General features: G+C 33.6%; 1 protein-coding gene across 1 annotated transcript in view; it reads left to right on the forward strand.

The window, feature by feature from the left end:
* CFAP47 (cilia and flagella associated protein 47) overlaps positions 1 to 25,996 on the forward strand; it is a 458,984-nt gene that overhangs the window by 421,401 nt on the left and 11,587 nt on the right. Inside the window, exons 58-62 of the mRNA XM_054473062.2 lie at positions 452 to 611; positions 2,356 to 2,450; positions 5,835 to 5,987; positions 13,759 to 13,930; positions 19,358 to 19,519. Of these exons, the coding sequence (XP_054329037.1) occupies positions 452 to 611; positions 2,356 to 2,450; positions 5,835 to 5,987; positions 13,759 to 13,930; positions 19,358 to 19,519 (742 nt within the window). The remainder of the gene's footprint in view (positions 1 to 451; positions 612 to 2,355; positions 2,451 to 5,834; positions 5,988 to 13,758; positions 13,931 to 19,357; positions 19,520 to 25,996) is intronic.

Below are 25,996 nucleotides of genomic sequence, written 5' to 3' on the forward strand. Positions count from 1 at the left end.
TCACAAGATCAGGAAACCAAACACTGCATGTTCTCACTCATAAGTGGGAGTTGAACAATGAGAACACATGGACACAGGGCAGGGAACATCACACACCATGGCCTGTTGTGGGGTGGGGGGCTAGGGGAGGGATAACATTAGGAGAAATACCTAATGTGAGTGATGGGTTGATGGGTGCAGCAAACCACCATGGCACGTGTATACCTATATAACAAAACTGCACGTTCTGCACATGTAACCCAGAACTTAAATTATAATAATAATTAAAAAATAAGGTTGATGACATCTAAGGTAAAATAGTGAAGCGAACTTATAAGTTTGCGTAATGTGTTTTTTGTTCAGAAGCAATTTTTAAAAATTGATAATCAAATTAGATGATTACTTTCTCCTGTTAAAATTATAGTCTATTAATATTTCCCATATTAAAAATTATTTTTTGTGTGTTTTACAGGAATTGCACTGCCTCCTAAAGGAAATATAGATATCTCATTGTTATTTATACCTCAAATTATGAAATTACACAAAACAATGGTTATTATTGAGATGACGAAAGCAAATGGAAAATATTGGCCTATTGACAATTTTGATGAGTTGAATATAGAATTTAAAAGGTAACATTTAAATAAAGACATTGAAGGAAAATAATTTTATTTTGACAGCCACTGACGTGCTAGGTTTCTTTTAAATGTTATACGTATATAATGTCAAGCTCATGATTTTATATTCTCTGAACTGTTGAAATTCATATGTTCAGAGGAGGAAAATATATTTGTCATATGGATATATATAATGTATAGAAAATAATATATACATATATATATCTAATGGTTGATTTGAAGCTCAGAGTGATGAACAACTTTAATCTTAAGTATCATTATCAGTGAATCAAAGTCAGAGACATGCAAAGGGACTCCTTTCTGACATGGAAAATAGTGACTGCTAACATAATAAATAATCAGTATACAGAGGACAACCTAAAACAGCTTGTCTGAGTGAAGTGAATTCATGATACTGGAATTCACACCGTGCCAGGTGGATATGACATCCATCATATGAAACTGCCATGGCTAGAGGTATCCTGCCATTGCCAGAATGCAAGTTACTTGTATCTTTCTTGCTTAGCTGGAAGTTAAGCAAAATTCAATAATGGTGCAAAATCTAAATGTGTTCTCTGTTCTTATAGTTTAATTAAATGATAATCTGGAAATCTTAGTTAAAAATAAATTTTTACTTTGTCCTACATGTGCATATTTCTTTCCTTCATTTTTTGCCAGTTCTTTACTGTGGGCCCATTACTATCCATTCTACCATGCGTTTTCACCACTCTTATAGTCATGATTGGCTACATAAATTGTAAGTCTCAGTGAAAAATGAGAATGAGCAAACTTCATATTTTGCTCAAAAACTATTAAGAATTTCAAAACAGTTACAGGAATGCATTAAAGAAGCTTGAAGGCCTTCTAAGGATGGGATCTTATTCTTTTGCATAAGCCCCATGCTCAACCTGTCTTGCCTGCAATGTCTTGTCTTTCATTTTAATGAAAAAAATCCCAACTTCAAAAATGATCATACTTTTTTAAATTAATTGATTAATTTTTTGAGATGGAGTCGCACTCTGTTGCCCAGGTTGGAGTGCAGTGGCATGATCTTGACTCACTGCAACATTCGCCTCCCAGGTTCAAGCAATTCTCCTGCCTAGCCTCCCAAGTAGCCAGGATTACAGGTGTGTGCCACCACGCCTGACTAATTTTTGTATTTTTAGTAGAGATGGGTTTTCACCGTGTTTGCCAGGCTGGTCTTGAACTCCTGACCTCAAGTGATCCGCCTGCCTCAGCCTTCCAAAGTGCTAGGATTACAAGCATGAGCCACCATACCTGGCCTATAAACATTTTCTAATATTGCTGTGCTCCTAATGTTGTATGATGCACCTAAAATATTTGGACAAATGCCCCGTTTCTTTTAAGTAGTATCCTCCAAAAGTAAATGCCTGACAAAATTCTGAAGTACTGTACTTCATGGCAGTTTTTGTTTTGTGCTTTGCCCATCCGATATAGAATAGATCCCAAGAGGGCTGTAGTACCTCTCATTAAAGTAGGGAGAAAAGCTCTTCAATTTTAACTTATATTTCATGACGGTTTCATTACAGTTTGCTTTGTGATGATTTTCCAGGGTTTGCTTTGAAATGTTTATAAAATCAGTATTTGCAGAAAATGTTCTTTCTTTCATCAGTTTCTCTCTACCAAAGTCTGAATTTACAAGCTTTACTAAAATACCATAAAGTTAATAAATAATAAGCTTTTTGTTAATATGGAGTTTCTCCTTTTGTTCCCTCTTAATATTTTAATTTCTAATTAGTATTATGGGAATTGACAGCCAAGAAATCCAAGCAATACACTGGATATACCCTATTGTTGGACTCCCACAAGCACCACCTCCTAAATCTCCCCCAGGTAGGTATACATTAGAGTCAGAGAATGCCAGAATTCTTAGAGACCTTAGATATTCTCTATTCCCATCTTTTTTGTTTGAAGTCCAGAGAAAGTAGGTAGTAATGTGAACAGTCCTACTGGTGGGAATTCTATGACATAAACATGCTCTCCCAATGTGTCCAATGAGTTTTCCATAAAACCACGCTATTTTTTTGTTGCCTTCCTGTTGGTGAAATGCAGATATCAGCTAAAATTAAAATCAAATTAACTTCAGACTCCTTTATTCCACAGAGCTCTGCACTAGATTTGTAAGATTCTCAGGTATACTTGCTCTCAGGTCACTTTTAGTCATCCTATTTCGGCTTCTGTGTAACTCTCCATCTCGTCTAAGAACTATGCTGTGGAGATGTGGATCCCTTTATTATTGTCTCAAGCATAAAACTTTATGGTGTTCCCCCAAACCAGTCAGAATGTACTGAAGTTTTCAGGAAGGTTAACTTTGCCACAATAAACACAATATAAAATCTCTGCCCTTAAATGCCTTTCTTTTTCTCATTGACCTTTATTATTATTATTATCATTTTTTTTTTTTGCTTCGACATACCCTAGACTTCTCTAAAGTTTGTGTGTTCTCTTTCCTCAATACTCTTCTCACTTCTTTTGCATTCCTTGATTTTCCCATTGCCTTCCCAGGATCAGCCTAAGAAACAAAATTTATCTTATATAACCAGTGATATTTAGTATCCAGACCTCTTACCAGGCTCTAGATGGCATTCTGCATCACTAAGATGCACTGAATTGCTCTGCAAAGCAAAGGAATATTTATTTTGAATCTCCCCCTTTAGCAGCAACACAGATGAGTTAAAATAAGTCTTGAAATTTTGCTTTTTCTTTCTCCCTCCAATACCAATCTTTGTAAATGAAAAAGAGACTTCCACTGATGTAATTATATCACCACACTTAGAAAGAAGAGACACTAGTAAGTTTTGCTCGTAAGTAAGTAAAGCATTTCCCCAGATACACTGGTTGTAAAGGAAGATCAAGACTGCATGTTTCCTTATGTAGTTTAATTTGAACTAGAGTAAAAATCCACAAATATAGTAATACCTTTGACCACAAATGTCATTTATTTTACTTGAAGCATTTTTATTCTTGACTTTAAAAAATCAACACATAAATATTTTAAATAGTATAAATTATCTTCAGAATATTTCACCAACCTGTCATAAAATTTCTTTTATTTCCTTCCAGAAGATAGTTGATTGTATACTTCCGATAGAGCTGAACTGCTTAAAATTTATAATAAACAGTCATTTGATCAAAGTGATATAATAAGCCCTAGACAGTACTCTGTTGGAATGCTAATAATACTGTTGCTCATGTCTACTGCAGACAGATTCATTTTATCCAGATTAAAGGTTTAAAGCCAAATTTTTGGTCAAAAACAATGCTTATGAGAACACAAAAACATAGATTTCTTGCAAATTTTTCTTCAAAGACAGTTAAACATGGTCTAGAGCATTTTTCTTTGAGTCATTTTTCTTGGTAATTACTTGATTTTTAAATTAAACGTGAGTTCTGTAAATAGCTTGTGTTAGATTAGCACAACCTATCATAACATTAGTGTTCTGAAATAGAATGTGTATGAGTTATTAAATCATTTTCCCCAAAATCTAAAATCTATGCTGGTGATTATTTTTATCTACACATGCCCTTGAAAGGCAAGTGGGTATAATTTTATAAATACATATCATTTACTTTCTGTGTAGTCCATTTTTTGTTCTTAGTAAAATCGGATATAATCTACTGCTTTCCCTGCTCACCTATATCATTAGCGAAGTTTATTAATTCTTTTCTTTTTTATGTATCTGTCACTCAAGTTATTCTCAAACCCAGGATACTTTTTTGTTCTTTAAGCCACATTTTCTCTTTGTGCATTCTTATCTACTACTGTCTGTTGGGCCAGATAATTGGAAAAACGCTCTACTACCTGTCACACTGTAAAGACAATGAAATGAGAATTCATTGTGATTGAGTGATCCATACATTGCCAGAGCACTAATTTCCTAAAGACCTCTAGGACAAAACCAGTGACATGATACTAATTGTAACTTTGATAATATTAATTTCTGATTTAATGCCTTGATACTGAAGATAGTTATAACCAGAAAAGCTTGTACAGTTTTTCCTAGCCATTTTAAACCCTTTAATTTATATATATCATTGTATTCTTATTGTACATTTCACATACTCATTCTAAATCCAGAATGTTCAATATACATTTTTAAATTTTAGAATAAAATTTACATTTATTATAGTATTTTAAACTACAAATATGTGTATTGTGAAAACACATACATCTGAGGACATCATCTAATTTTGTAGTTTGTGTGAATATATTATTATTGATGCCACAGAATCATAGCATAATACATTTCACAAGCTTTTTTATATTATGATTCTCCTTTTCCCCCTATATTCTATGTGTATTTGACTTGATAGTAGTAGAGCATTTTATATGTTTGGGAGAAATAATATTCTTATTCATGTGGACTCCAGTACACATGGTTATAGAGCTAATGTCAAAATAATACATTGATATTCCTTCTTTATATAATTGGTAGTTGTACATAAACAGACTTTTGATTTCTCACAACATTGCTGACAAAGTTTTTCATCACTGGATATGATAAAATATTGGAATTTAATACATATGAAATATATTTATATATACATATTTAATTCTGTACATTGTTAATATGTAATCACATTTAACTTGAATTTTAAATCATTACAATTTTACTTTTATGTGTTTAAAAGGTAACTTTTATAAACTTAAAAGTAAATCAAAAATAATTTTAAATATTTAATTTGAATATGAATTTCATGGTACATGTAAAAACGTAATGAATCTAATAGGAAATATGTTTAAAATATTGCAAAATAAGTGTTACAGAACTTATTTTTTTAAATTATTTGAAGGCATTTTCTATAGTATTGTTATAAAAGTAAAGTTTAGTATTATCACAATGAACATATATTTCAAAAGGGGAAAAATTCATGCATTTACAATTGCCCCTTGAGTTATGGATCTAACTACATCAGTTCCCGAATCAAATTTCTATATCCTAATATAATGTTTTATAATCTAGTATATATCTTACAGATTTATTTTCCTGTGCTATTTTTACATAGTCTTTAATATTCATATTTTCTTCCCAAATGTTAATTGATGCAGATATTGCATGAATGTGTGTGTGTATGTGTGTATGTGGCCAGATACAATGACAAGTCAAAGTATATCAAAGGAAGTTTTATTTTTATGACATAGTTCATTTTCTTCTATCTCAAGAATGATCATATCACCTACAAGTCAAGTTAACTGGAAATATTTGTCTCCTGTAGTTGTGATACAATGTCAGTCCAGGAAGCGGGCAGAAGAGAAGGTGGAAATCATACTGAATGCTGGTTTTTTCGGATATAGTCTTACTCCAGATCTGACAGAAGTTTTAGTGATTCCAAAAAGAAATTCACATAATTTTTGTGAGGATCCTAATGGTAAGAGAACTACGGTTATAGAAAAAATAAAATGAAAAAAAAACTTGTTTCCATGAATTGCAGGTTGCTGATTGTGCAGTTACATTAAGATCCATGTCCATTTACTTTTCATTTCACTACTTATTCACATAGTGCTTAAGGAGTGTTCAGTTGTTATGTGTGTTATTTTCACGTAGCTCAAAAATAACAACAGTTACAGTTATCACTAGATTTATAAGATGTAGATTGTGATTCCATCAATAGTGAGAAGAGAAAAAACTGTAGTAACTATAATTTCCACTTCCCCTCAACTTTGTTTTTTTCTTTTACTTTTTCTTTCTGGTTTAAGGATTATGATAATGCCATAAAATGCAGCTTTAAATTTAGAAACAAAACCTTGAGTAAATTATTTTCTAATTTAAAGAAATAGAAAATGAACATAAATTAGATATAATATCCAAATAAAGTTTGTACAATAATAATAATAATGCTTCACATATTTACTGTATATTCCAGATTTGTATATAAGAATTTACTATCTCAGGCCAGGTGCGGTGGCTCACGCCTGTAATCCCAGCACTTTGGGAGGCCGAGGCGGGAGGATCACAAGGTCAGGAGTTTGAGACCAGCCTTACCAACATAGAGAAACCCCGTCTCTACTAACAATATAAAAAATTAGCCGGGTGTGGTGGCGGACGCCTGTAATCTCAGCTACTTGGGAGGCTGAGGCAGGAGAATCACTTAAACCTGGGAGGCGGAGGTTGCAGTGAGCCGAGATCGTGCCACTGCACTCCAGCCTGGGCAACAGTGAGAGGCTCTGTCTCACAAAAAAAAAAAAAAAAAAAAAAAAAAAAAAAGATTTGCTATCTCAATTAAAAAAAATCAAAATAATTTAAAATAGGTTATCTAATTCTTCAAATATGTGGTGTTTTACTTGAGGTAAATATATGAAACTGAGTGATATAAGCAACAAGGGAAGGTAGAGAGTTCTGGACCCTCCAAACACCCACAAACACACCAATTCAGCAATAATTCCCTTCGTAAGACAACAGAAACTAATTGAAAGTTTCTTGCACTTCAGGAGGAACCAGACTTACCAAAGCCTTTAGGGAGATTTAGGACACCCTCTTGCCAAAGACCCTGTGCTTGGCAAAGGGTCTTCTCATGACACATTGGTCTTGGCAATGATTTCATGGATATAACACCAAAAGCACAGACAAAAATAAAATAAGTAGGACTACATTAAACTCAAAAGCTTCCTCACAACAAAGGAAACAATCAATAGGGTAAAAAGATAACATGTGGAATGGTAGAAAACATTTGCAACCCATATATCTGATAAGTGGTTAATCTTAAGGAGCTCCTACAACTCAATTAAAAAAAAAACTAATAATCTGATTTTTTAAATAAGCAAAATACTTGAATAGACATTTCTCTAGAAAAGACATATGAATGGTGAAAACTATATGAAAAAAGTTCAATATCACTAATTAGGGAAATACAAATCAAAACCACAATGAGATATCACCTCACACCTATCACCATGGCTAACATCAAAAAAAAAGTGTTGGTAAAGATGTGGAGAAATTTGAACCCTTGAACATTGTTGGTAGGAATGCAAAATGGTTCATCTGCTATGGAAAACAGTCTAACAGTATGAAAGCTCCTCAAAAAATTAAAAAGAGAATTATCGTCTATTATCTAGCAATCCCTCTTCTGGGCATTTATTCAAAAAAATTGAAATCAGGAGTTCCAAGAGAGGTCTGTATTCCAATGTTCATTGTAATATTATTAACAATAGCCAAGATGTAGAAACAACCTAAATTTATGTCCACAGATGAATGGATAAAGAAAATGTAGCATATACTATCTTGAAATAATATTCAGCCTTAAAAAGGAGGAAATTCTATAATATGCAATATCATGGATGGACCTAAGTGAAATAAGCCAGTCACAGAAAGACAAAACTACATGATACCACTTAATATGATAAATTTGAAATACTCAATCTCATAGAAGCAGAATAATATGGAATAATAGTTGCTAGGATCTGGAAGGGAGAAGAAATGGGGAGTTGAACATTGGCTATAAAGTTTCCATTGTACTAAATGCATAAGTTCTAGGGATCTGTTGTAAAACATAGTGCTTAGAGTTAACAATATTGTGTGGTGCACTTAAAATGCACTTAAAAAATATTAGGGGGGCAGAACTCATGTTACAGTAACTGTAAAGGAAGGTAAATAAATGCTTATACATGTAAACCATTCTAACATGTTCTTGCTACTTTAAATTGCTTAAATTGTACTCTTGTCAGGTTGTAAACTAAAGAAATTGCAATTCTGATCATATACATTGATTATACTTATTACCTAAAAAATCCACTTAACTCCTAGATAATCAGGGTCTTGAAAGAAGCTACCAACATCATTTTGGGACCTTTGAAAGTCATATTAGGAGAGCAATCTCTCTCAAAATGGCTCTTGAAAATATACCTTTTGATATGGCTCTTATTTTACTGCTTCCTTATTTTTCATGATGAAAAACAATATTTACTATTGAAAATAACTGTAGGGAAGGTTTGCAGTCTTATCTCCACCCATCATTCTCTCTAAAACAGCTTTTGTTTTTTTTTCTTTTTATTTATTTATTATTATTATTATTATTATTATTATTATTATACTTTAGGTTTTATGGTACATGTGCGCAATGTGCAGGTAAGTTACATATGTATACATGTGCCATGCTGGTGCGCTGCTCTGCTCTCTGCTCAATACCACCACACTCAACAAGCTCATTCATATTTTGGCTGACTTCTGAATCTTTTTTTGTTCTTCTGATGTATGGCCTGCTATATAGAAGAATCGACCAGTCTTTTCTCAAATTTAACATATGTCTTTCTATATAGTGCCTAAATATTTAAAAAAAAGGAATCGACCTCATTGTCTCCTTAAAGACATATGGCAATAACTTGGTTCCTTTCCCTTGCCCTTATTCCAAAGGTGTAGCCAACTCTCTACACAGTCTGCAGTTCTCTCTGCTTGACCCTCCTTTGACACCTTTTTCTTTATGAAAGGACAAATCTTACCAGAAAGTCTGAATACTACTTTAGTCTTTAGTATATGCAAAAGCAGACTAGCTCCTTTTTCACTCCTGTGCAATTTAATTACAGTTTACTCAGCACATTAAGAATAGGAGTCATGTTGACCATGCAGTCTTGTACTTCCTGTTGTCTCCTAAGTCCCTTCTAGTGGAAATGAAAGCACTACACTGAGTGGCATGGACTCTGATAGGATTTTAAGAGTGATAATTAATCACATACTTGTCTTCTCTCATCTGAGTTTGAAACTAACTGAGAGGCAGATATAAAAATAAAGCAGATGAAAATCAAAGTGTTAGCTTTATTAATTATACAAATGAATTGGAAAATGACTTGGAACTATGGAGAAATGTGGGCTTTTAAATACCTTCCACCAAAATTGAGTGCATTCATGCCAAACTGGCCAGTTGTGAACTCCTTGCAGGAACAAACAACTTACACTTGAGCGAGTAGAATAAAGTGTGAATCCTGGAATCAAGACATTGGGGAAGAAAGAGAAGGGTATGCTCACCTGCTCATGTTCCATTCCTTCACTCAAATTCACTGATCAGATATGTTGCTTTTCCACCCATGGCAAGTCATCATGAAGGAGGCAGATTGAGGCTGAGATGTTTTTCTCCTATACTTTTACCCTTCTTGAGGGTGAATAGCCTCTTTATGTAAACCTGATAAGTAGGAGATAAGAATTCCCAGCATTCCCTTCCCATTATCTTCATCATAGAATTTCTGAGTCACATAAAACTATCAAGCTTCATTAAATGAAAATACAAGGACCACTGTGCTCTCTTCATCCTTACTCATCACACATACCTTTAAGTAAACTGGGATTGATTGCTTTCATATCTTTATCATTCAGCAACAATCCAGCAAACATCTTTTCTGTCAGATACTACATTCAGCTCCAGAGATGCCAAAATTAGCAAAACACATACTCTGTTGTCAAGGTTTTCAAAAATATTTATTCAACGTGATAAATCTATGCACCTGTACTATTTAAATCAATTGGTATTGTCCTATTGAAATATTATTATTCTTGGATTTTTAGACTGTTTTGCAATGTCACTTCTATAAGATTACAAATTACTCTGTGGGCAAGATTTCTCCTATAAGTGTATTTCTTCTTCCTAAGTACCTCCTGGTCCATGCATTCTTTGTCATTCTCTGTGGATTAGTTCAGTGACTTTCTTGGGGCTTTCTGTCTGAAAGCAGTTTTAGTCATGCCCCTTAATTTTATTTCCCAATTGTTCTATAGCTCAAGACTGTTTTTCTTTGATGAATCTGTTGTCTTTTTTGTGTGTGATGTTCTGATTTATGTGACATATGTGTCTCATTTCATCCCAGGCCAGTCATCTTCCTGTGTCGTATTTGCCTGTTTTTTGTAAACTCCCATGTCAGGTTTGGCCTGTAGTCACAAACAGCTCCTGAGAAACCTGTCATTGTTCCTCCTGTGACCTCATATTGACCTCCTGTCCTTGATTCTTTGCTCTGTTTCTCTTCACTTTGTTTTTTCTGATCAACTTACTTCATTCAGCCTTTGTCCTACTTACTCTAATAGGATTACCCTTGAAAAGACTGCCAGCCTTATCCAGTGTGCCTAATACAGCAGTCATATTTATGTTCCACATGTCATCAGCATTTACCAGTTGATCAAGTTGAAGTACTTTCTGCTCTTGGCTTTCATGACTAACCTTATTAATTTATTATCACACTGGTTGCCCCTTCTTGATTTCTGTTGTTTTCTTTTCTGACCTAACTTTTTGAGTGCCCTAGGGCTCTGCTCTGAGAGCCACCACATTCCTATGCACAAATTATGTCCTGCATCCTTCCAGACAATGATGCTAATGGTGCTAATAGTGCTTCTTCAGCAATTGTGCCATATGACAAGCCTGCTATACTGAGTTGTTAAGTCTTAAGTCAGACTGCTTGGGTTCTTTTATTTAGTATTAATCTTGAATAGAGTCTGAAATTGGATGCTAATCACTAGTAGTCTAGTTGTCTTCTGTTATTCTTAGAAGTCCCACATCTTCACCACACCCTGCATTGTCTCACTCTTTTCTACTTTGCCTGCTTCATGGTTTGATAAACTCCTCTCACCCTCTCTGCTCTGCCCTCAGAAGTTCTTTCTCAAGTGGGCCCAGCTGGTTTTCACCATGAACAATTCCTGCATTCTGAGTAATTCCTGCAGGCTGCTTTGATGAGTAGAAGGAGTTTTCCCCCTCTCTACATCCAGCTAAACTTTACTCATCCTTCAGTTTGGTGTGTTGGTCTCTTCCTCTGGAATCCTTAGCAGTGATGTTCCCAGGACCTGTGCTCTCATGGGATCCTCTACTTCTCCATGGTAGTAGTTATCACAGTAGTAATTTAAAAACTAGTTGTGGCATTAGTAGTTATTGTCAGTTTCTTCCTCTTGATCATCAACTCCATGAGGACAAGAATTGGACGTCTCATGTCAATGAAAACCTTTAATTAATATTTGCTGAATGAATAAAGAAATGAAAATATAAATAACCATAAGAAAAACATTATGTTTTTAATGTATGTTTAGGTGTTGGCTGTGGAAACAAAATTATTTGCCCCTTATTCATGAATTTAGCCATAGCTATAAAGTTTCCCCGAGGTACAAATTTATAGGTCTTCATCAGCAGTTCATGAAAATATATACAGAAGGGGAGGCAACTGACAATAGAGGTGCTTTGAGAAGGCAAGCATGATAACTATTTTATATCATAATATAGAAAAGTCTATTTTCAGCTGATAAGAACTTCAATCACATACAAAAATACTTTTATTCCCCCCTAAATACACTTTATATTATGGATATTAAAAGCCATTTTTTATTGTATATTCATTAGCTAATTTTTTGTGGCTATAGTTTTTCTAAATACTTTTCTTTTAACATTTCTACTAGGGTTAAAAGTTATTTGTGCACCACTATTACAATATTACATTATTCTGCATTTGTATATATATTTACTTTGCCAGTGAGATTTGTACTTTTATATATTTTTATGTTGCTTTTGAACACCCTTTCATTTCAGCTTGAAAAACTCCCTATTAGTACATTTTATAAGTCAGGTCTAGTAGTGACAAACTCCTTCAGCTTTTGTTCATCTGAGGGTTTTTATCTCTTTATTTTTATTTTTATTTTTTGAGACGGAATCTCGCTCTGTCACCCAGGCTGGAGTGCAATGGCGCGATCTCGGCTCACTGCAAACTCTGCCTTCCGGGTTCACACCATTCTCGTGCCTCAGCCTCTGGAGTAGCTGGGACTACAGGCGCCCGCCACCATGCCCAGCTAATTTTTTTTTTTGTATTTTGAGTAGAGACGGGGTTTCACTGTGTTAGCCAGGATGGTCTCGATCTCCTGACCTTGTGATCCACCTGCCTCAGCCTCCCAATATCTCTTTATTTTAAAGGACAGATTTGTCAAGTGTAGTATTCTTGGTTGGCCTTTTGTTTTCTTTTAGCACTTTGAATGTGTCATCTCACTGTTTCCTGTCCTGCAATGTTTCTGTTGAATAGTTCCCTTGTATGTGATGAGTCAGTTTTCTCCTGCTGTTTTCGAAGTTCTATTTTTGTCTTCGACCGTTTTTGACTGCTCCATAGACAGAGGAGGGACATCCCATAAGCAGAGTGGCCCAGAGTAGCCTGCCTTTGACTTTCAACAATTTAATTATAATGCATCTTGGTGTAGGCCTGGTGCCTGGGTTTGTAGGCAGATCTGGGGCCATGACTGGGGACACATCTGGAGCCTGTGTCTACAAGGACAGGCCTGGAACCAGGGTCCATGAGGGCAGGCCTAGTGCAAGGATATATGACAGAGTTGGCTTCTCCCTTTACTATTCCCTTCCCCTGTTTAAGAACTCCTGGGCTAAGGGGGATGTCTCATCACTGGGCTGAGAGGGTTGGATTCTGGATTAGCACAGCTGTAGATCCAGTCAATTCATGATTCTCTGACCTCTCTTCCAAGTTCCATATGCAACAAACTTCTTGGTTTGTGAGTTGGGCTCCTTACATATAGCTGGCGAGTAAGTTTAATACATGTTTGTACCTCTCATCTACATGCTAGTTCTGGATTTAAGATATTTTTCACGTGCAGTGGACAAAAAGCTACTACTACTTTTCTTTGGTAACCTACTCATTAAGAAAATATTTGTTCATCATATTGTTTGTATACTCCAACACTAAAACATGAGGAACAGTTTTTGTTAATCAAAATATACCAGAAATTGAAAATCCTGATCTAATAGTTTGAAATGCTGTTTCAATATTGTTTAAACTTAATTCAAAGCAAATTTTAAATGACTTCTTCATAAGTTTTAAGTCTGTAGGTTTTTAATACATTTATTATATAGAGCAAATGTCGTTATTTTCATTAGACAGTTAATGATTATTAATTTCCATGTGGCCTTTCTTGTTTTATAGACCTGAATTATAAAGATTTAAGAGTGGTGAGAATTGTCTTCTATGTTTATTTTTATATGCATTCATTTATTTATTAACTTATTAACAAAAATATACTGAGTATCATTATATGCCTGATAATGCACTAGACTTTATACACACTAAGCTAAATAATATATACCCCCTCCCTTTCTCTAAATACCTGTGCATTGTTAGTCTTGACAGGTAATTGATATTAAATCTATGCATATTTAATTAAATTGAAATATATTTTCATCTTGACTTTCCTAGAAATTCCTAAAATACATGAATTTGAGTATGAAATTCAATTTGAATCTGAAGCTCTGAAGTCTAAGTTGGAATCCTGTGTAGCTTTATATATGATTGAAAAATCTTACGATATGATGGCTAAAAAGATAACATTTATCTTCAATTTGGTATTCACACCAAAGAAACCATTAAGGTAAATCTACTTTCCTCTTTTTTATTTAAACAATAGTATTACCCTTTTAAATGTATTAATGTTGGTTTCTCTTTTTATTTCTCAATATTTGAATTGCATTACTTATTTGATATTATTGAGAGAAATATTTTGGGCTGGATTACATCTAGCTACAAAAAATATTCTCATGAGAAGAATGTAGTCTCAATGGTTGAAAATCTAAGATATCCCTCAAGAATTATGACTTCCCTAATGTCATTAGTGTATCACATTAATGAAAGAGAATAGTCTCTTCTGTAAAATCTTTTTTAAAAAAAGCTGACAGCGTTGTGCAATACCAACATGATATTTCTTGATGTTGCTTATCAGAACCAGTTCAAATGATGCAAATGCCTAAGCTATATTTTACATTGCAACTGCTTTCATTACATTTTACTACTCAATACATAACATTACACATTCCTTAGTAAGATATAAGTGAATCTGTGCGAAGGGTGGCCTTTAGATGTCTGTCCTCTGGGAAACTTCATCCAGTGTCATTATATTTGCTTTTTGGACACCTGTTACTCAGCATCTGCAAACACTATATGATATTTCACTATGAAATAGGGCTTTATTGTGTCTAAATGCACACAATATACTGATGAGCACCATGATATACACAAAGTACAGCCTGGCAATGAAAAAACAATTGAAAATATTATTTGTGTTTTTAATGATTTCTTTTTTCTTCTCTCAACTTTTGTTTTAGATACAGGAAGTATATGTGTAGGTTTTTTACATGGGTATGTTGCGCTCAGGCAGTGGGCATAGTACCTAATAGGTAGCTTTTTAACCTATCTCCTTTCCAACTAGTAGTTTGCAGTGTCTGTTGTTCCCATGTTTATGTCCACAGGTGCTCAATGTTTAGCTCTTACTTGTAAGTGAGAACAAACATGCAGTATTTGGTTTCCCATTCCTGCCTTAATTTGCTTAGGGTTATGGCTTCCAGCCCCATCTATGGAAGGAGGACATGGGTGCATGCAAAGGACATGGTTTCATTCTATTTTATGGCTGCATATTATTCCATAGTGTGTACATGTCATATTTTCTTTATTCAATCCACCATTGATGGCCACCTAGGTTGATTCCATGTCTTTGCTATTGTGAATAATGTGACAATGAACATACGAGTCCATGTAGCTTTTTGATATAATGATCTATTTTTCTTTGGGTATATACCCAGTAATGGGATTGCTGAGTCAATTTCTAAAGTTCAACCTTGTATTCGATGTAGTCATACATCTAAAGTGGCTATGAATATGTAGTTTGATAATGAAAAGATACCAGGGTCATCTTCAGGAAGCAGCAATAAAATCAAGCTACAAGAAGAAAGCATACCATACATATTGACATTTTCTATGTTTGTATTTCTTTCATTTTTCACAGTTTTCTATGTTTGTTAATTTTTTTCACATTTTGCTTCATATGTATTAATATAATGACATGGAAATTACAGCAACACTAGAAAGGGAACAATGTTATTATTTGTGAAAATGGGCAGAGCCAATGTGAATTTATACTCATGAAAATTTTTTGGATTTAGAACATCTTGGTGAATATTTGAGAGACTAATTTAGGGCAAAATTTGTTGATGATTGATAAATTTCTGTGAGCGTTTTGTGATGTTCTGATATAGCAATTCTGTTTTGTGTATATATGCATATATTCATTTACTATGATTTCTTCTTTTGTATGTACAGTCATGCATCACTTAACAACAAAGATATGTTCTGAGAAATGCATCCTTAGGTGATTCCATCATTGTAGAGTGCATTTACACAAACCTAGATGGTATAGCCTACTGCACACCTAGGCTATATGGTATAGCCTATTGCTTCTGGGCTACAAACTTGCACAGGATGTTACTATACTGAATAATGAAGGCAACTGTAACACATTGGTAAACATTTGTGTACCTAAACACAGAAAAGGTACAGTAAACATATAGTATTATAATCATATGGAACAACCATTGTATGTACAGTTCATCATTGACCAAAATGTCAATGCAAGAGAAACAATTAAACAAGAAAAATCAAAATTACACCAATAGCACTGAGCTATGAAAAATAACAGGAAAATAATTATACCATGCTTTACCTAGATTAATGAATTAGTACTAAATTCAATTCTGCTCTTTTTTGTGGGCAAGGTTGAAAAGAACATTTATATGTTTTGATAAAAAGGAAATATATCATGTTTCACAACAGTGAATACTAGGTAATTCTGACATTCATCTTTTCACAGAATACAGTGTTGTACATGCTAAAAATAATAATCAATATGCTAAATGATGGTATTACAAAAGAAATGCAGGAAAATTATTTCTATGGGCCTTTTTCCCAATAAAAATCAAGGGTCCAATACAAAAACGTATGAGAACAATGGTTAAGACTGTAATGAATCAGTCTGACAATCCTAATTTAACAGGTTATAACTTTTTTAAAATAATGAAATAACATATCATTTGTCTTATGGTATCTTCAGAAATGGTAATTACCTTAGCTTGACATTTTCCTAGAACTTTTTACCTGCTCAAGAGCTGAACAGAATGAGAAACCAAGTTCTATTTCAGAGTTTGTGGGTGGCAACTTAAAATAAGAAATATCACACATATGCATTGTTATGAATCTACAGTATTTATCATAAAATGGTTCACCGTGTCATCCATGAAATTGTGTGGTCTTCTCCCGAAGGGTCCCACATTTTGACTCAGCAACTTCTCATTAACTCAAAGAAGTCGCTCGCAGAATAGAATTATTCAGCATTGTTCATTTGAACCTGTACATTAATTTATCAAAAATCATTTAACATCTACAAAACAGACAAAATCCCTGCACTTCAGGAGTGTATCATCTAGTGAAAGTGATAGATAACAGAAATAAATGAATAAGCAAGAAAGTAAATTTCAGATTGTCCTAATAAATAAATAAATAAATAAATAAAGGGAGATAGAGAACTTTAAAGGATGCACATCAGATAAAGTGGATAGTTAGGCTTCCATGAAATGATGTGTAAGCCAAGACCTTACAGACAAAAAAAGTTGGAAAGAGCATTTGAGCCAGAGAAAATAATAAATGCAGAAGTCGTAAGACAGGAAGTGTTTAGCACAATGAATAGTAAGAAGGCCAATCTTTCTCTAATGGAGCGAGTAAAGGAAGAAATAAGTTTGGAGAATTTTACTGGGATTTGTTCACATAGGATCATGACAATATGTGTTGGTCTTTTATATTAGAGACAATAGAAAACTATTGAAGAATAAATATTTGGGGAACTAGTTTAGGAAAACGTGTGTACATGATTCATCAAATTTTGTAAGTGTTAAGTGATACCTGGTGTAACTTAACAATTATATTTTGTGCATATATATATATATATATATATATATATATATATATATACATATTCATTTACTTCTGCCATTCCTTGTTCCAAATTAATTTGGAATGGTTTACTGGAAGACACAGAGTTAAATAAGAACAACCAAAAGAAAACAGTAGCTCTAAATTGTTAGAAATCTTGTAAGATGGTAACAGCAGAAGTGGAGAAACTGGTTCTTGAAACAATGGTCTTGAAATAGTGGGAATAGAGGAATATAATTTCATTTACAAAGACAGGAGAATGTGAAAGAGGTATAGGTTTAAAATGTATATTTGGATGTGTTAAGTTTAAGATTATGTATTAATCATCATCGACTAAATTATGCTGCATAGTATTCCATTGTTACTATGCAACACACTTCATTTTAGCAGCACCCTATTGAAAGAACATTTTAAAATTTTACTCCCATTTTTTTTGGCAGTATAAACAATGCAGTAATGAATACCCTTATATACATCACTTCTTGAAATCTTAGAGGCATTTCTCCAGAGGAAAGTACCAATAGTGGAACTCCTAATTTACTGAGCGAAGGTTTCTTTTCTTTTTTAAAACCTTTTATTTTAGGTTCAGGGGTACATGTGCAGGTTTGTTATATAGGTAAACTCGTGTCATGGGGGTTTGTTGTACAGATTATTTCTTCACCCATGTATGAAGACTAGTACCCAATAGTTATTTTTTCTTCTCTTCTTTCTCATTCCAACCTCCACCCTCAGGTAGGCCCCAGTGTCTATTGTTCCCTTCTCTGTGCCCATGTGTTCTCATCGTTTAGCTCCCACTTACAAGTGAGAACATGTGGTATTTGGTTTTCTGTTCCTATGTTAGTTTGCTAAGGATAATGGCCTCCAGCTGCATCCATGTGTCTGAAAAAGACATGATTTCTTTTTTTAAATGAATGCATAGTATTTCATGGTGTATATGCACCACATTTTCTTTATCCAGTCTTCCTTTGATAGGCATTTAAGCTGATTCCATGTCTTTGCTACTGTGAATAGTGCTGCAATGAACACACGAGTACATGTGTCTTTATGATAGAATAATTTATATTCCTTTTGGTTTATACCAAGTAATGTGATTGCTGGGTCCAATGGTAGCTCTGTTTTTAGCTCTTTGAGAAATAGCCACACTGCTTTACACAAATTTGGTAAGATACTATCCAGCTGCTCACAAAATGGTTGAGTAATTTTATAGTCCCACCTAAGAAGAATAAGAGTTCCCGGAACTGTTCTTCCTGTCACTTTTAAGTAAGAGGTATGAGATTCCTTTTCTAATCCTGACTTATGATATTGAAACCACACTGTTACATGTTTGAGTCATTTCTACCCTAAACAAGCAAACAGATAACCGTTCATCAACTCTGGCTACTGCCCTATCTCTCCACTCTTTGTCATAGTCAAATGCTTTGAAAGTCTTAAGTCTATCTCTACTAACTTTCTTCCTTAATTCAGCTTCCACTCAATTTTATCTTGTTCTGAAAGGTGTATGTGGTATTTACCAATTGCAATTTCATTTTTTAAAAACTGCCATGTAAGTCAATTATATGGGCTTTGCATGTTTTCACAGAAAATGTATTTTTTATTTGTGAAACAAGAGTTGAAAATACTTTCGCATAATGTTTCATTTTTGAAAAAAATCCCCAAATGGAATATCTATTAGTATAAAACATGGGTCTATTTTGCCAAATCCACCCTTACCTTCTTATGCACTATGATAATCTATGCTGGTTACAGAAAATTTGCAGAGTTCATTCTGCATATGTTATTGGTTCTTAGAAAATAACTAGAGGGTAGATAAGACACCCTAAAAATAATGACTTCAAAGGGAGAATGAAAATATAATCTATGACCCAAAAATTATTTATAAAATGTAATTAAAAGTCATTTACATTATTTTTAAGAATTAAATGTCCTAGTGTTTTCACTGAAACCACCGAGTTTACTTACATTTTTACCTTAGTTTAGTTTGCTATATTTATTCTCTTTACTTGTTTTCCTGTAGTATCATTTAAAATCTCCTTTTATATTCAAGGTCTCACATAACACTGAAAATAGAGTGCGTAACAGAAGGGATCTGGAAGTTTCCCATAATGTTGATCGCTACTCAGCCTGATACGGATGCTGTCATTGACATTGAAGGAGTTGGTTTATTTAAGGAATCTGTTTTTGAACTTAGGCTGAAAAGTCAGACAAGGTAATATATTAAACAAAAGTATGTAGCTGTTTTAGTGAATATGCTGAACTTTGGAATGAAATTTAAGATGGAAAATTCTATAGTTCATCTTTTGCTGGTTAAGCCAGCGCAACATTGGTTCTCTGACTCAAAGCTTCATATACTACATAAAGTTTTACTTAACAATTGGAAAATAGGGTATACAAAGTGAAGACCAGAAAGAAAAACAAAAGTAAATAATCAAAAATTGAAATATAGGATACTATTAATATTTCCATTTGTTTTCAAAGGATGTTTCAGTGTTTTTCTGCAAATGTCAATTGTGTTGGTATATCAAATGGTTTAACTAAGCAGAAATAATTGGGTAAACCCACGTTGATTCCATGTTATGTTTTATTTTCTTTCTATCATAGCTGTCTTTGTTATATTTGTGCTAACATAGGCAGTCTGACAATACTTTTACCTAAAATCTCACATGTAAAATATACTTTTACAGCTTTTTGAGGTACAGCATACATAACATAAAATTCATTCATTGTAAACGTACATTTTAATAGTTTTTAAGTATAGGATTTGCAGTCATAACCACATTCCAGATATAGAACTTTTCTATTTCCCTCCACATTTCCCTCAAACCCTTTTGCAGTCAACTCCCATACTCATTACCAGTCTCAGTCAACCACTGATTTGCTTTGTCTCTATAGTTTTGCCCTTTCTGATATTTCAAATAAATGAAATTACATAATATGTAGTCTTTTGCATGTGACTTTTTACACTATCCTTACCCGAAGTTCAGTAGTTTTCAAGAATAAGCACCTGTTAGCTTTGTATATTTGGTCCATTTCTCGAGGGCTTAAATGGTTGTTTGTAACAGTTGTCCAGCTTTATGGTCAAAATGAGTGGTGAACAGTTAAATGTATAATCACTTGTGCCAGGTGATGCAAAGCTTTATAGTTAGGATAAACACAAAATTCACTGTCCAAACTTGAACCTTTTGAGAATGAAAGAGGATAATTAATAATTAGGCTTGGCAACAAGGTAAACTGGGACAGATCTGAGCAAACCAGCACCTAACAGTTACTGTTCTTATAGGCTATGGCAAGATGTTTGCTGTTTATCCAAAAAAGACTAAAAAGTCATTACATCAGCAGAGTGATATATTTGAAAAAGAATATTTAGCTGAAATGTGTAAAAAACAAATGCAAAAAGAGTAAGAGTGAATGGAGGTAGATTAGTTAGTTGGCTAATGCTGTTGTCTGAAGGTTGCTTGAGCTTTTTGCAGGGCGAGTGGAGAGGGAAAGTAGACAGATTGGAGAGGCTTTAAGGAGGTAAAGTCAGTTAAATTTAGCGATAGTTTTGGGGATCAGAATGTTCCACTTTGCTAGAGAGTTTTAAATGTTAAGTCAGAGAAGTACCTGTAATGTAGAAGAAACTAACATCAGGTGGATATTGGACTATATGACCTGGAATTTCTCTTACAGTTTGAAAATATGATACTCTTGTGAAAAAAATTGGTTTCATAGTCAAACAGAATGAGAAACAATTTTTTGCTTAACCACTAAATACCTGTGGGACTTTTAGCTATATATTTTTGTTCCTCCGAGCTTCCATTTCCTCATTTATAAAGTGGAGATAAAATATAACCCATAGTGTTGCCATGAGAACAAATAATGCAATGTATATAAATTACTCAACACAATGCCAAGAACTTTTAAATATTCAATAAATGGTATTGTTATTATGTATTTTTTCATACCTTTGATCAACCTGATCAGTTATCCAAAACCTAATATTGGGAGAGTAAATGTTTTTGATATTAAGTCTCCTATGTTTTAAAACCCAGAGATTGAGAACCAGGCAACTCTAGTCAGCCATCTTGCTGATGTGGTACTACAATCAGATTAGTCCAGGTTTATTTTTAATTAATATTACTAAGATTCTGTTAGATGTTTGGTTTAAAATTAGAAGTAGTCTGTTTCTTCTATTCTGATATATTTCTGCAAGCATTAAGTTCAAGGGCAGTTTCTACAGAAATATACAGTAGACTTAGTTCATTAGATTGCAATAAACATTTTTCTAGTGGATAAATGCAGTTGTCAGAAATTCTGTGATATACAATTATGTATGAAAAACACATTCAAAATATAAAAAAAACAAACCCTGACTCTTCTGTATTAAACCCTGATGACTGTTATATTGAATGAACTACTTAGAATTAGGGATAAATCTGAAAATCTCAATAAGGTATTTTCTAAAGTATAGATTTTGATTTTCTTCTATTTTTGTTCTAAGGGCATAATTATATATCCTTTATAATATTGATGCTGGAGAGTGATTTTTTTAAAGATTCAATAGCAAATGGAATTATCCCCCATAAGTGCTTCTAATGTGCAGATTTGAGATACATTTTAATAACATAGGGTCACTCCTGTGGTTGAAATCACATGTTGACCATGTCTACAGTCATCTGAAGGTTTTACACAGCTGGATGATCAAAATAACTTACTTTTATAACTGGAGATATTTATTTTGGATGTTGACTCATAGTGCCTCCACGTAGTCACTCTTTAATGGATGCCCCAGATAGTTGAATTTGTACATTGTGATTGATTTTCCATAGAGAGCATATTCCGAGAGAAGCACGTAGAAGATGCATGGCATTTTCTGACCTATGCACACAAGTTCAACAACAATCACTCTAGTCACATTTTATTGGTTACAAAGGGGTCACTATATTGGCCTTGATTTAAGAAAGTGAACATAGATCCCACCTTTCTATGGGAAAATTGTTAAAGAATGTGCAGGCTTGCCACAGTGGAGTATGCTAACTTGAATGTTTTTAGCTTCTTCTAAGTCAAAAAATTTTGTCCAGATTCCTCCTGGGTATTGTCATCAGCTGCAAGTCTTTGGGTGGGAAGGATCGGATCATGATGGGTAACATAACCAAGTTACAGAAGAAGGTGAATTTACTTTCTCTTCATGGTTTATTTTCTTTTTTAAAATTATACTTTAAGTTCTAGGGTACATGTGCACAACGTGCAGGTTTGTTACATAGATATACATGTGCCATGTTGGTTTGCTGCACCCATCAACTCATCATTTACATTAGGTATTTCTCCTAACGCTATCCCTCCCCCAGCCCCCCACCCCCCAGCAGGCCCCAGTGTGTGATGTTCCCCTCCCTGTGTCCATGTGTTCTCATTGTTCACCTCCCACTTATGAGTGAGAACTTGAGATGTTTGGTTTTCTCTCTTTGTATTTTGCTAAGAATGATGGTTTCTATCTTCATTCATGTCCCTGCAAAGGACATGAACTCATCCTTTTTTATGGTTGTGTAGTATTCCATGGTTGATATGTGCCACATTTTCTTTATCCAGTCTATTATTGATGGACATTTGGGTTGGTTCCCAGTCTTTGCATGGGTTTATTTTCTATAGCAAATGGAAACTACCTGCTTCCTTACATTAAGTCTGTTTTAAACTTTTTTTTAGAGGATTCAGTGATGTAAATAAGCTACTGAATATTTCTAGCTTATTTACCAGCCCTTGGGAGGCTTCACCTAGGTAGGTATTAGAAATTTCAAGTTATCTTGAAGATCTAGGGAACTGGAGGGGAGTATATGAAAAAAATAGGATAGGAAAACAGGCAGACCTAATTATATTCAGGATTTGACTGGTTCCTCATGAACCCAGTAATATTTCCTTTTTCTTTAAGGAATCAAGAGTAAAATAAGTTCTGAAAAGGAACGATCCCCTGTCCTAGTGACTATACATTTTTCTTGTGTGCTGGGCATACAAGGAGAGGAAAGAAGGACAAAGATGCATGACAAACCCCATGGTGGTAGCTGCTTTGTTTCCTAAATTAAATATGTAAAGCGTTAGTGTATCCAGGGGTAATTTTAAACATAATAATACAAAGTATTCTGAAGAATCAGTATAAAAACATAACAGAGTTCAAAGTATCAAAATAGGTTACCTATTCCTAAAATATTTTATGTGCATATAAGTGATTAGCAATAAGTAAAACTTTTGAGAAATATAAAATCCTTATTTTTCTGAATATCCTATTTTTTACTAATGTCTGCCCTTTGTGATAACATGTAAAAATTATTTTTATATGAATGAGCATTATGAATTACACAAAAAACTGTAATGTAAATCTTAGGAAATGAGAAATCCACCATCTCTTGGCCACTAAGTCCAACTCAATTCTGGTAGAGTATAGGAATTAGAAACAAATGGTTTCCTAGTAATATAAGCTAATCATATTTTGGAATAGTCATTTGGGATCATGCTACATAGAAATTATCTTGTTATAAAATGAAAATCTTCTGTAGATGAGCATTTTCATTAAGAAAACTAATTGTAGGGCTGGGTTTGTGTGTATATAGGCATGTATATGTGTGTGTATATATATATATATATATATACACACACCTAAATACATATAATTTAAGAAGTCTTTAGTGAATCATGCTGCCCACATTGTTTAAACCCTCTCTAATTCATTAACACTTTTATACCACAGCTGAGTCTCCATTTATTTCTAACAATAACAATAAAGCTACTTTCTTTTAAAAAAATGATGGCATATAAAGAAAACTTGATGTGAATTTATACTCATTAAAAATTTTGTGGATTTAGAACATCTTGGTGAATATTTGGGAAACTAATTTAGGGCAACATTTTTTGATGATTGATAAATTTCTGCGAGTGTTGTGTGATATTCTGACATAGTATGGCAATTCTATTTTGTGCATATATACATACATTCATTTACTATGATTCCTTCTTTTGTATGTACAGTCATGCATCACTTAATGACAAAGATATGTTCTGAGAAATGCATCCTTAGGTGATTCCATCATTTTGCACACATCATAGAGTGCATTTACACAAACCTAGATGGTACAGCGTACTGCACACCTAGGCTGTATGGCATTGCCTATTGCTTCTAGGCTACGAACCAGCACAGGATGTTACTATACTGAATAATGAAGGCACCTGCAACACAATGGCAAATATTTGTATACCTAAACACAGAAAAGGTACAGTAAACCTACAGTATTAAAATCATATGGAACAACCATTGTATATACAGTTCATCATTGACCAAAATATAGATGATAAAGGTCCAACTTTATTTATTTCAGTATAGATATTGAGGTTTCCCAACATCATTTATTGAAGACACTAACCTTTTAAAATTGTGTGTTCTTGATGCCATTGTCAAAAATTACTTGACAGCATATGCTTAGGTTTATTTCTTGGCTCTCTATTCTGTTCTATTGGCCTATGTGTCTGTTTTTATGACAGTAACATACTATTTTAATTACTGTAGGTTTGTAATATATTTTGATATTAGGTAGTGGGATGCTACCAGCTTTTTTCTTTTTGCTCAGAATTGCTCTGGCTAGTTGAAGTGTTTAGAGATTACTATTTAAAATATAACACTAGAATTTTTATAGATAGTATTAAATTGGTAGATCACATTGGGTAGTATGGACATTTTAACAATGTTAATTGTTCAATCTCATGAAAACAAGGTATTTTCCCATTTGTGTTTTTGTCAATATTTTAAATCAAATTTTACAGTTTTCAGTGTATAGATCTTTTATTTCCTTGGCTAAATTTATTTCTAAGAATTTTATTCTTTTTAATGCTTATATAAATTGGATTACTTTCTTGATTTCTTCTTGGGAGAGTTTATTGTTAGAATATATAAATGCTACTGTGTTTTGTATGTTGATTTTTCATCCATCAATGTCAGTGTTACTGAGATTATGTATTAGTTCTAACAGGTTTTTGCATGCGTGCCTGTGTGTGTGTGTAATCTTTACAGTTTTCTACATATAGGAACACATCCTCTGCAGATAGGGATAGATGATAGTATTTCTTCCTTTCTGATTTGGGTGCCTTTTATTTCTTTTACTCGCTTGATTGCTCTTGCTGATATTTCTAGTATGTTACATAGACATGCAAAGAGGGGGCATTTTCTCCTTGTACCAGACCTTAGAGGAAAAGCTTTCAGTTTTTCTCCATCGATTATGATGTTAGCAGTAGCCTTTTCATAAATGGCCTTTATCATGGAGAGGAAATTTCCTTCTAAACTTAATTTGTTGAGAGTTTATCATGAAATGATGTTGAACTTTACCAAATGCTTATTCAGCATCCATTGGGATGATCATGTAGCTTTATCTTTCATTCTTTTAATTTGGTATATCACGTTGATTGATTTGCATATGCTAAACAAAACATGCATCTCAAGGATAAGTCCCACTTGATTATGGTGAAGAGCCTTTTAATGTATTGGCAGAAATGGTTTACTAGTACTGTATTGATGATTTTTGCTTCCATGTTCATCAGATATATTGGTCTGTAGTTTTTTTTTCTCTTGTTGTCTTTGTATGGTTTTGGTATCAGGGTGATCCTGGCCTCATAAAATGACATTTTATCTTTTGGAAGAGTTTAATAAGGACTGGTATTAAATCTTCTTTGA

The sequence above is a fragment of the Pongo pygmaeus genome, chromosome X (genome assembly GCF_028885625.2).
Source record: "Pongo pygmaeus isolate AG05252 chromosome X, NHGRI_mPonPyg2-v2.0_pri, whole genome shotgun sequence".
Classification (NCBI taxonomy): Eukaryota; Metazoa; Chordata; class Mammalia; order Primates; family Hominidae; genus Pongo; species Pongo pygmaeus.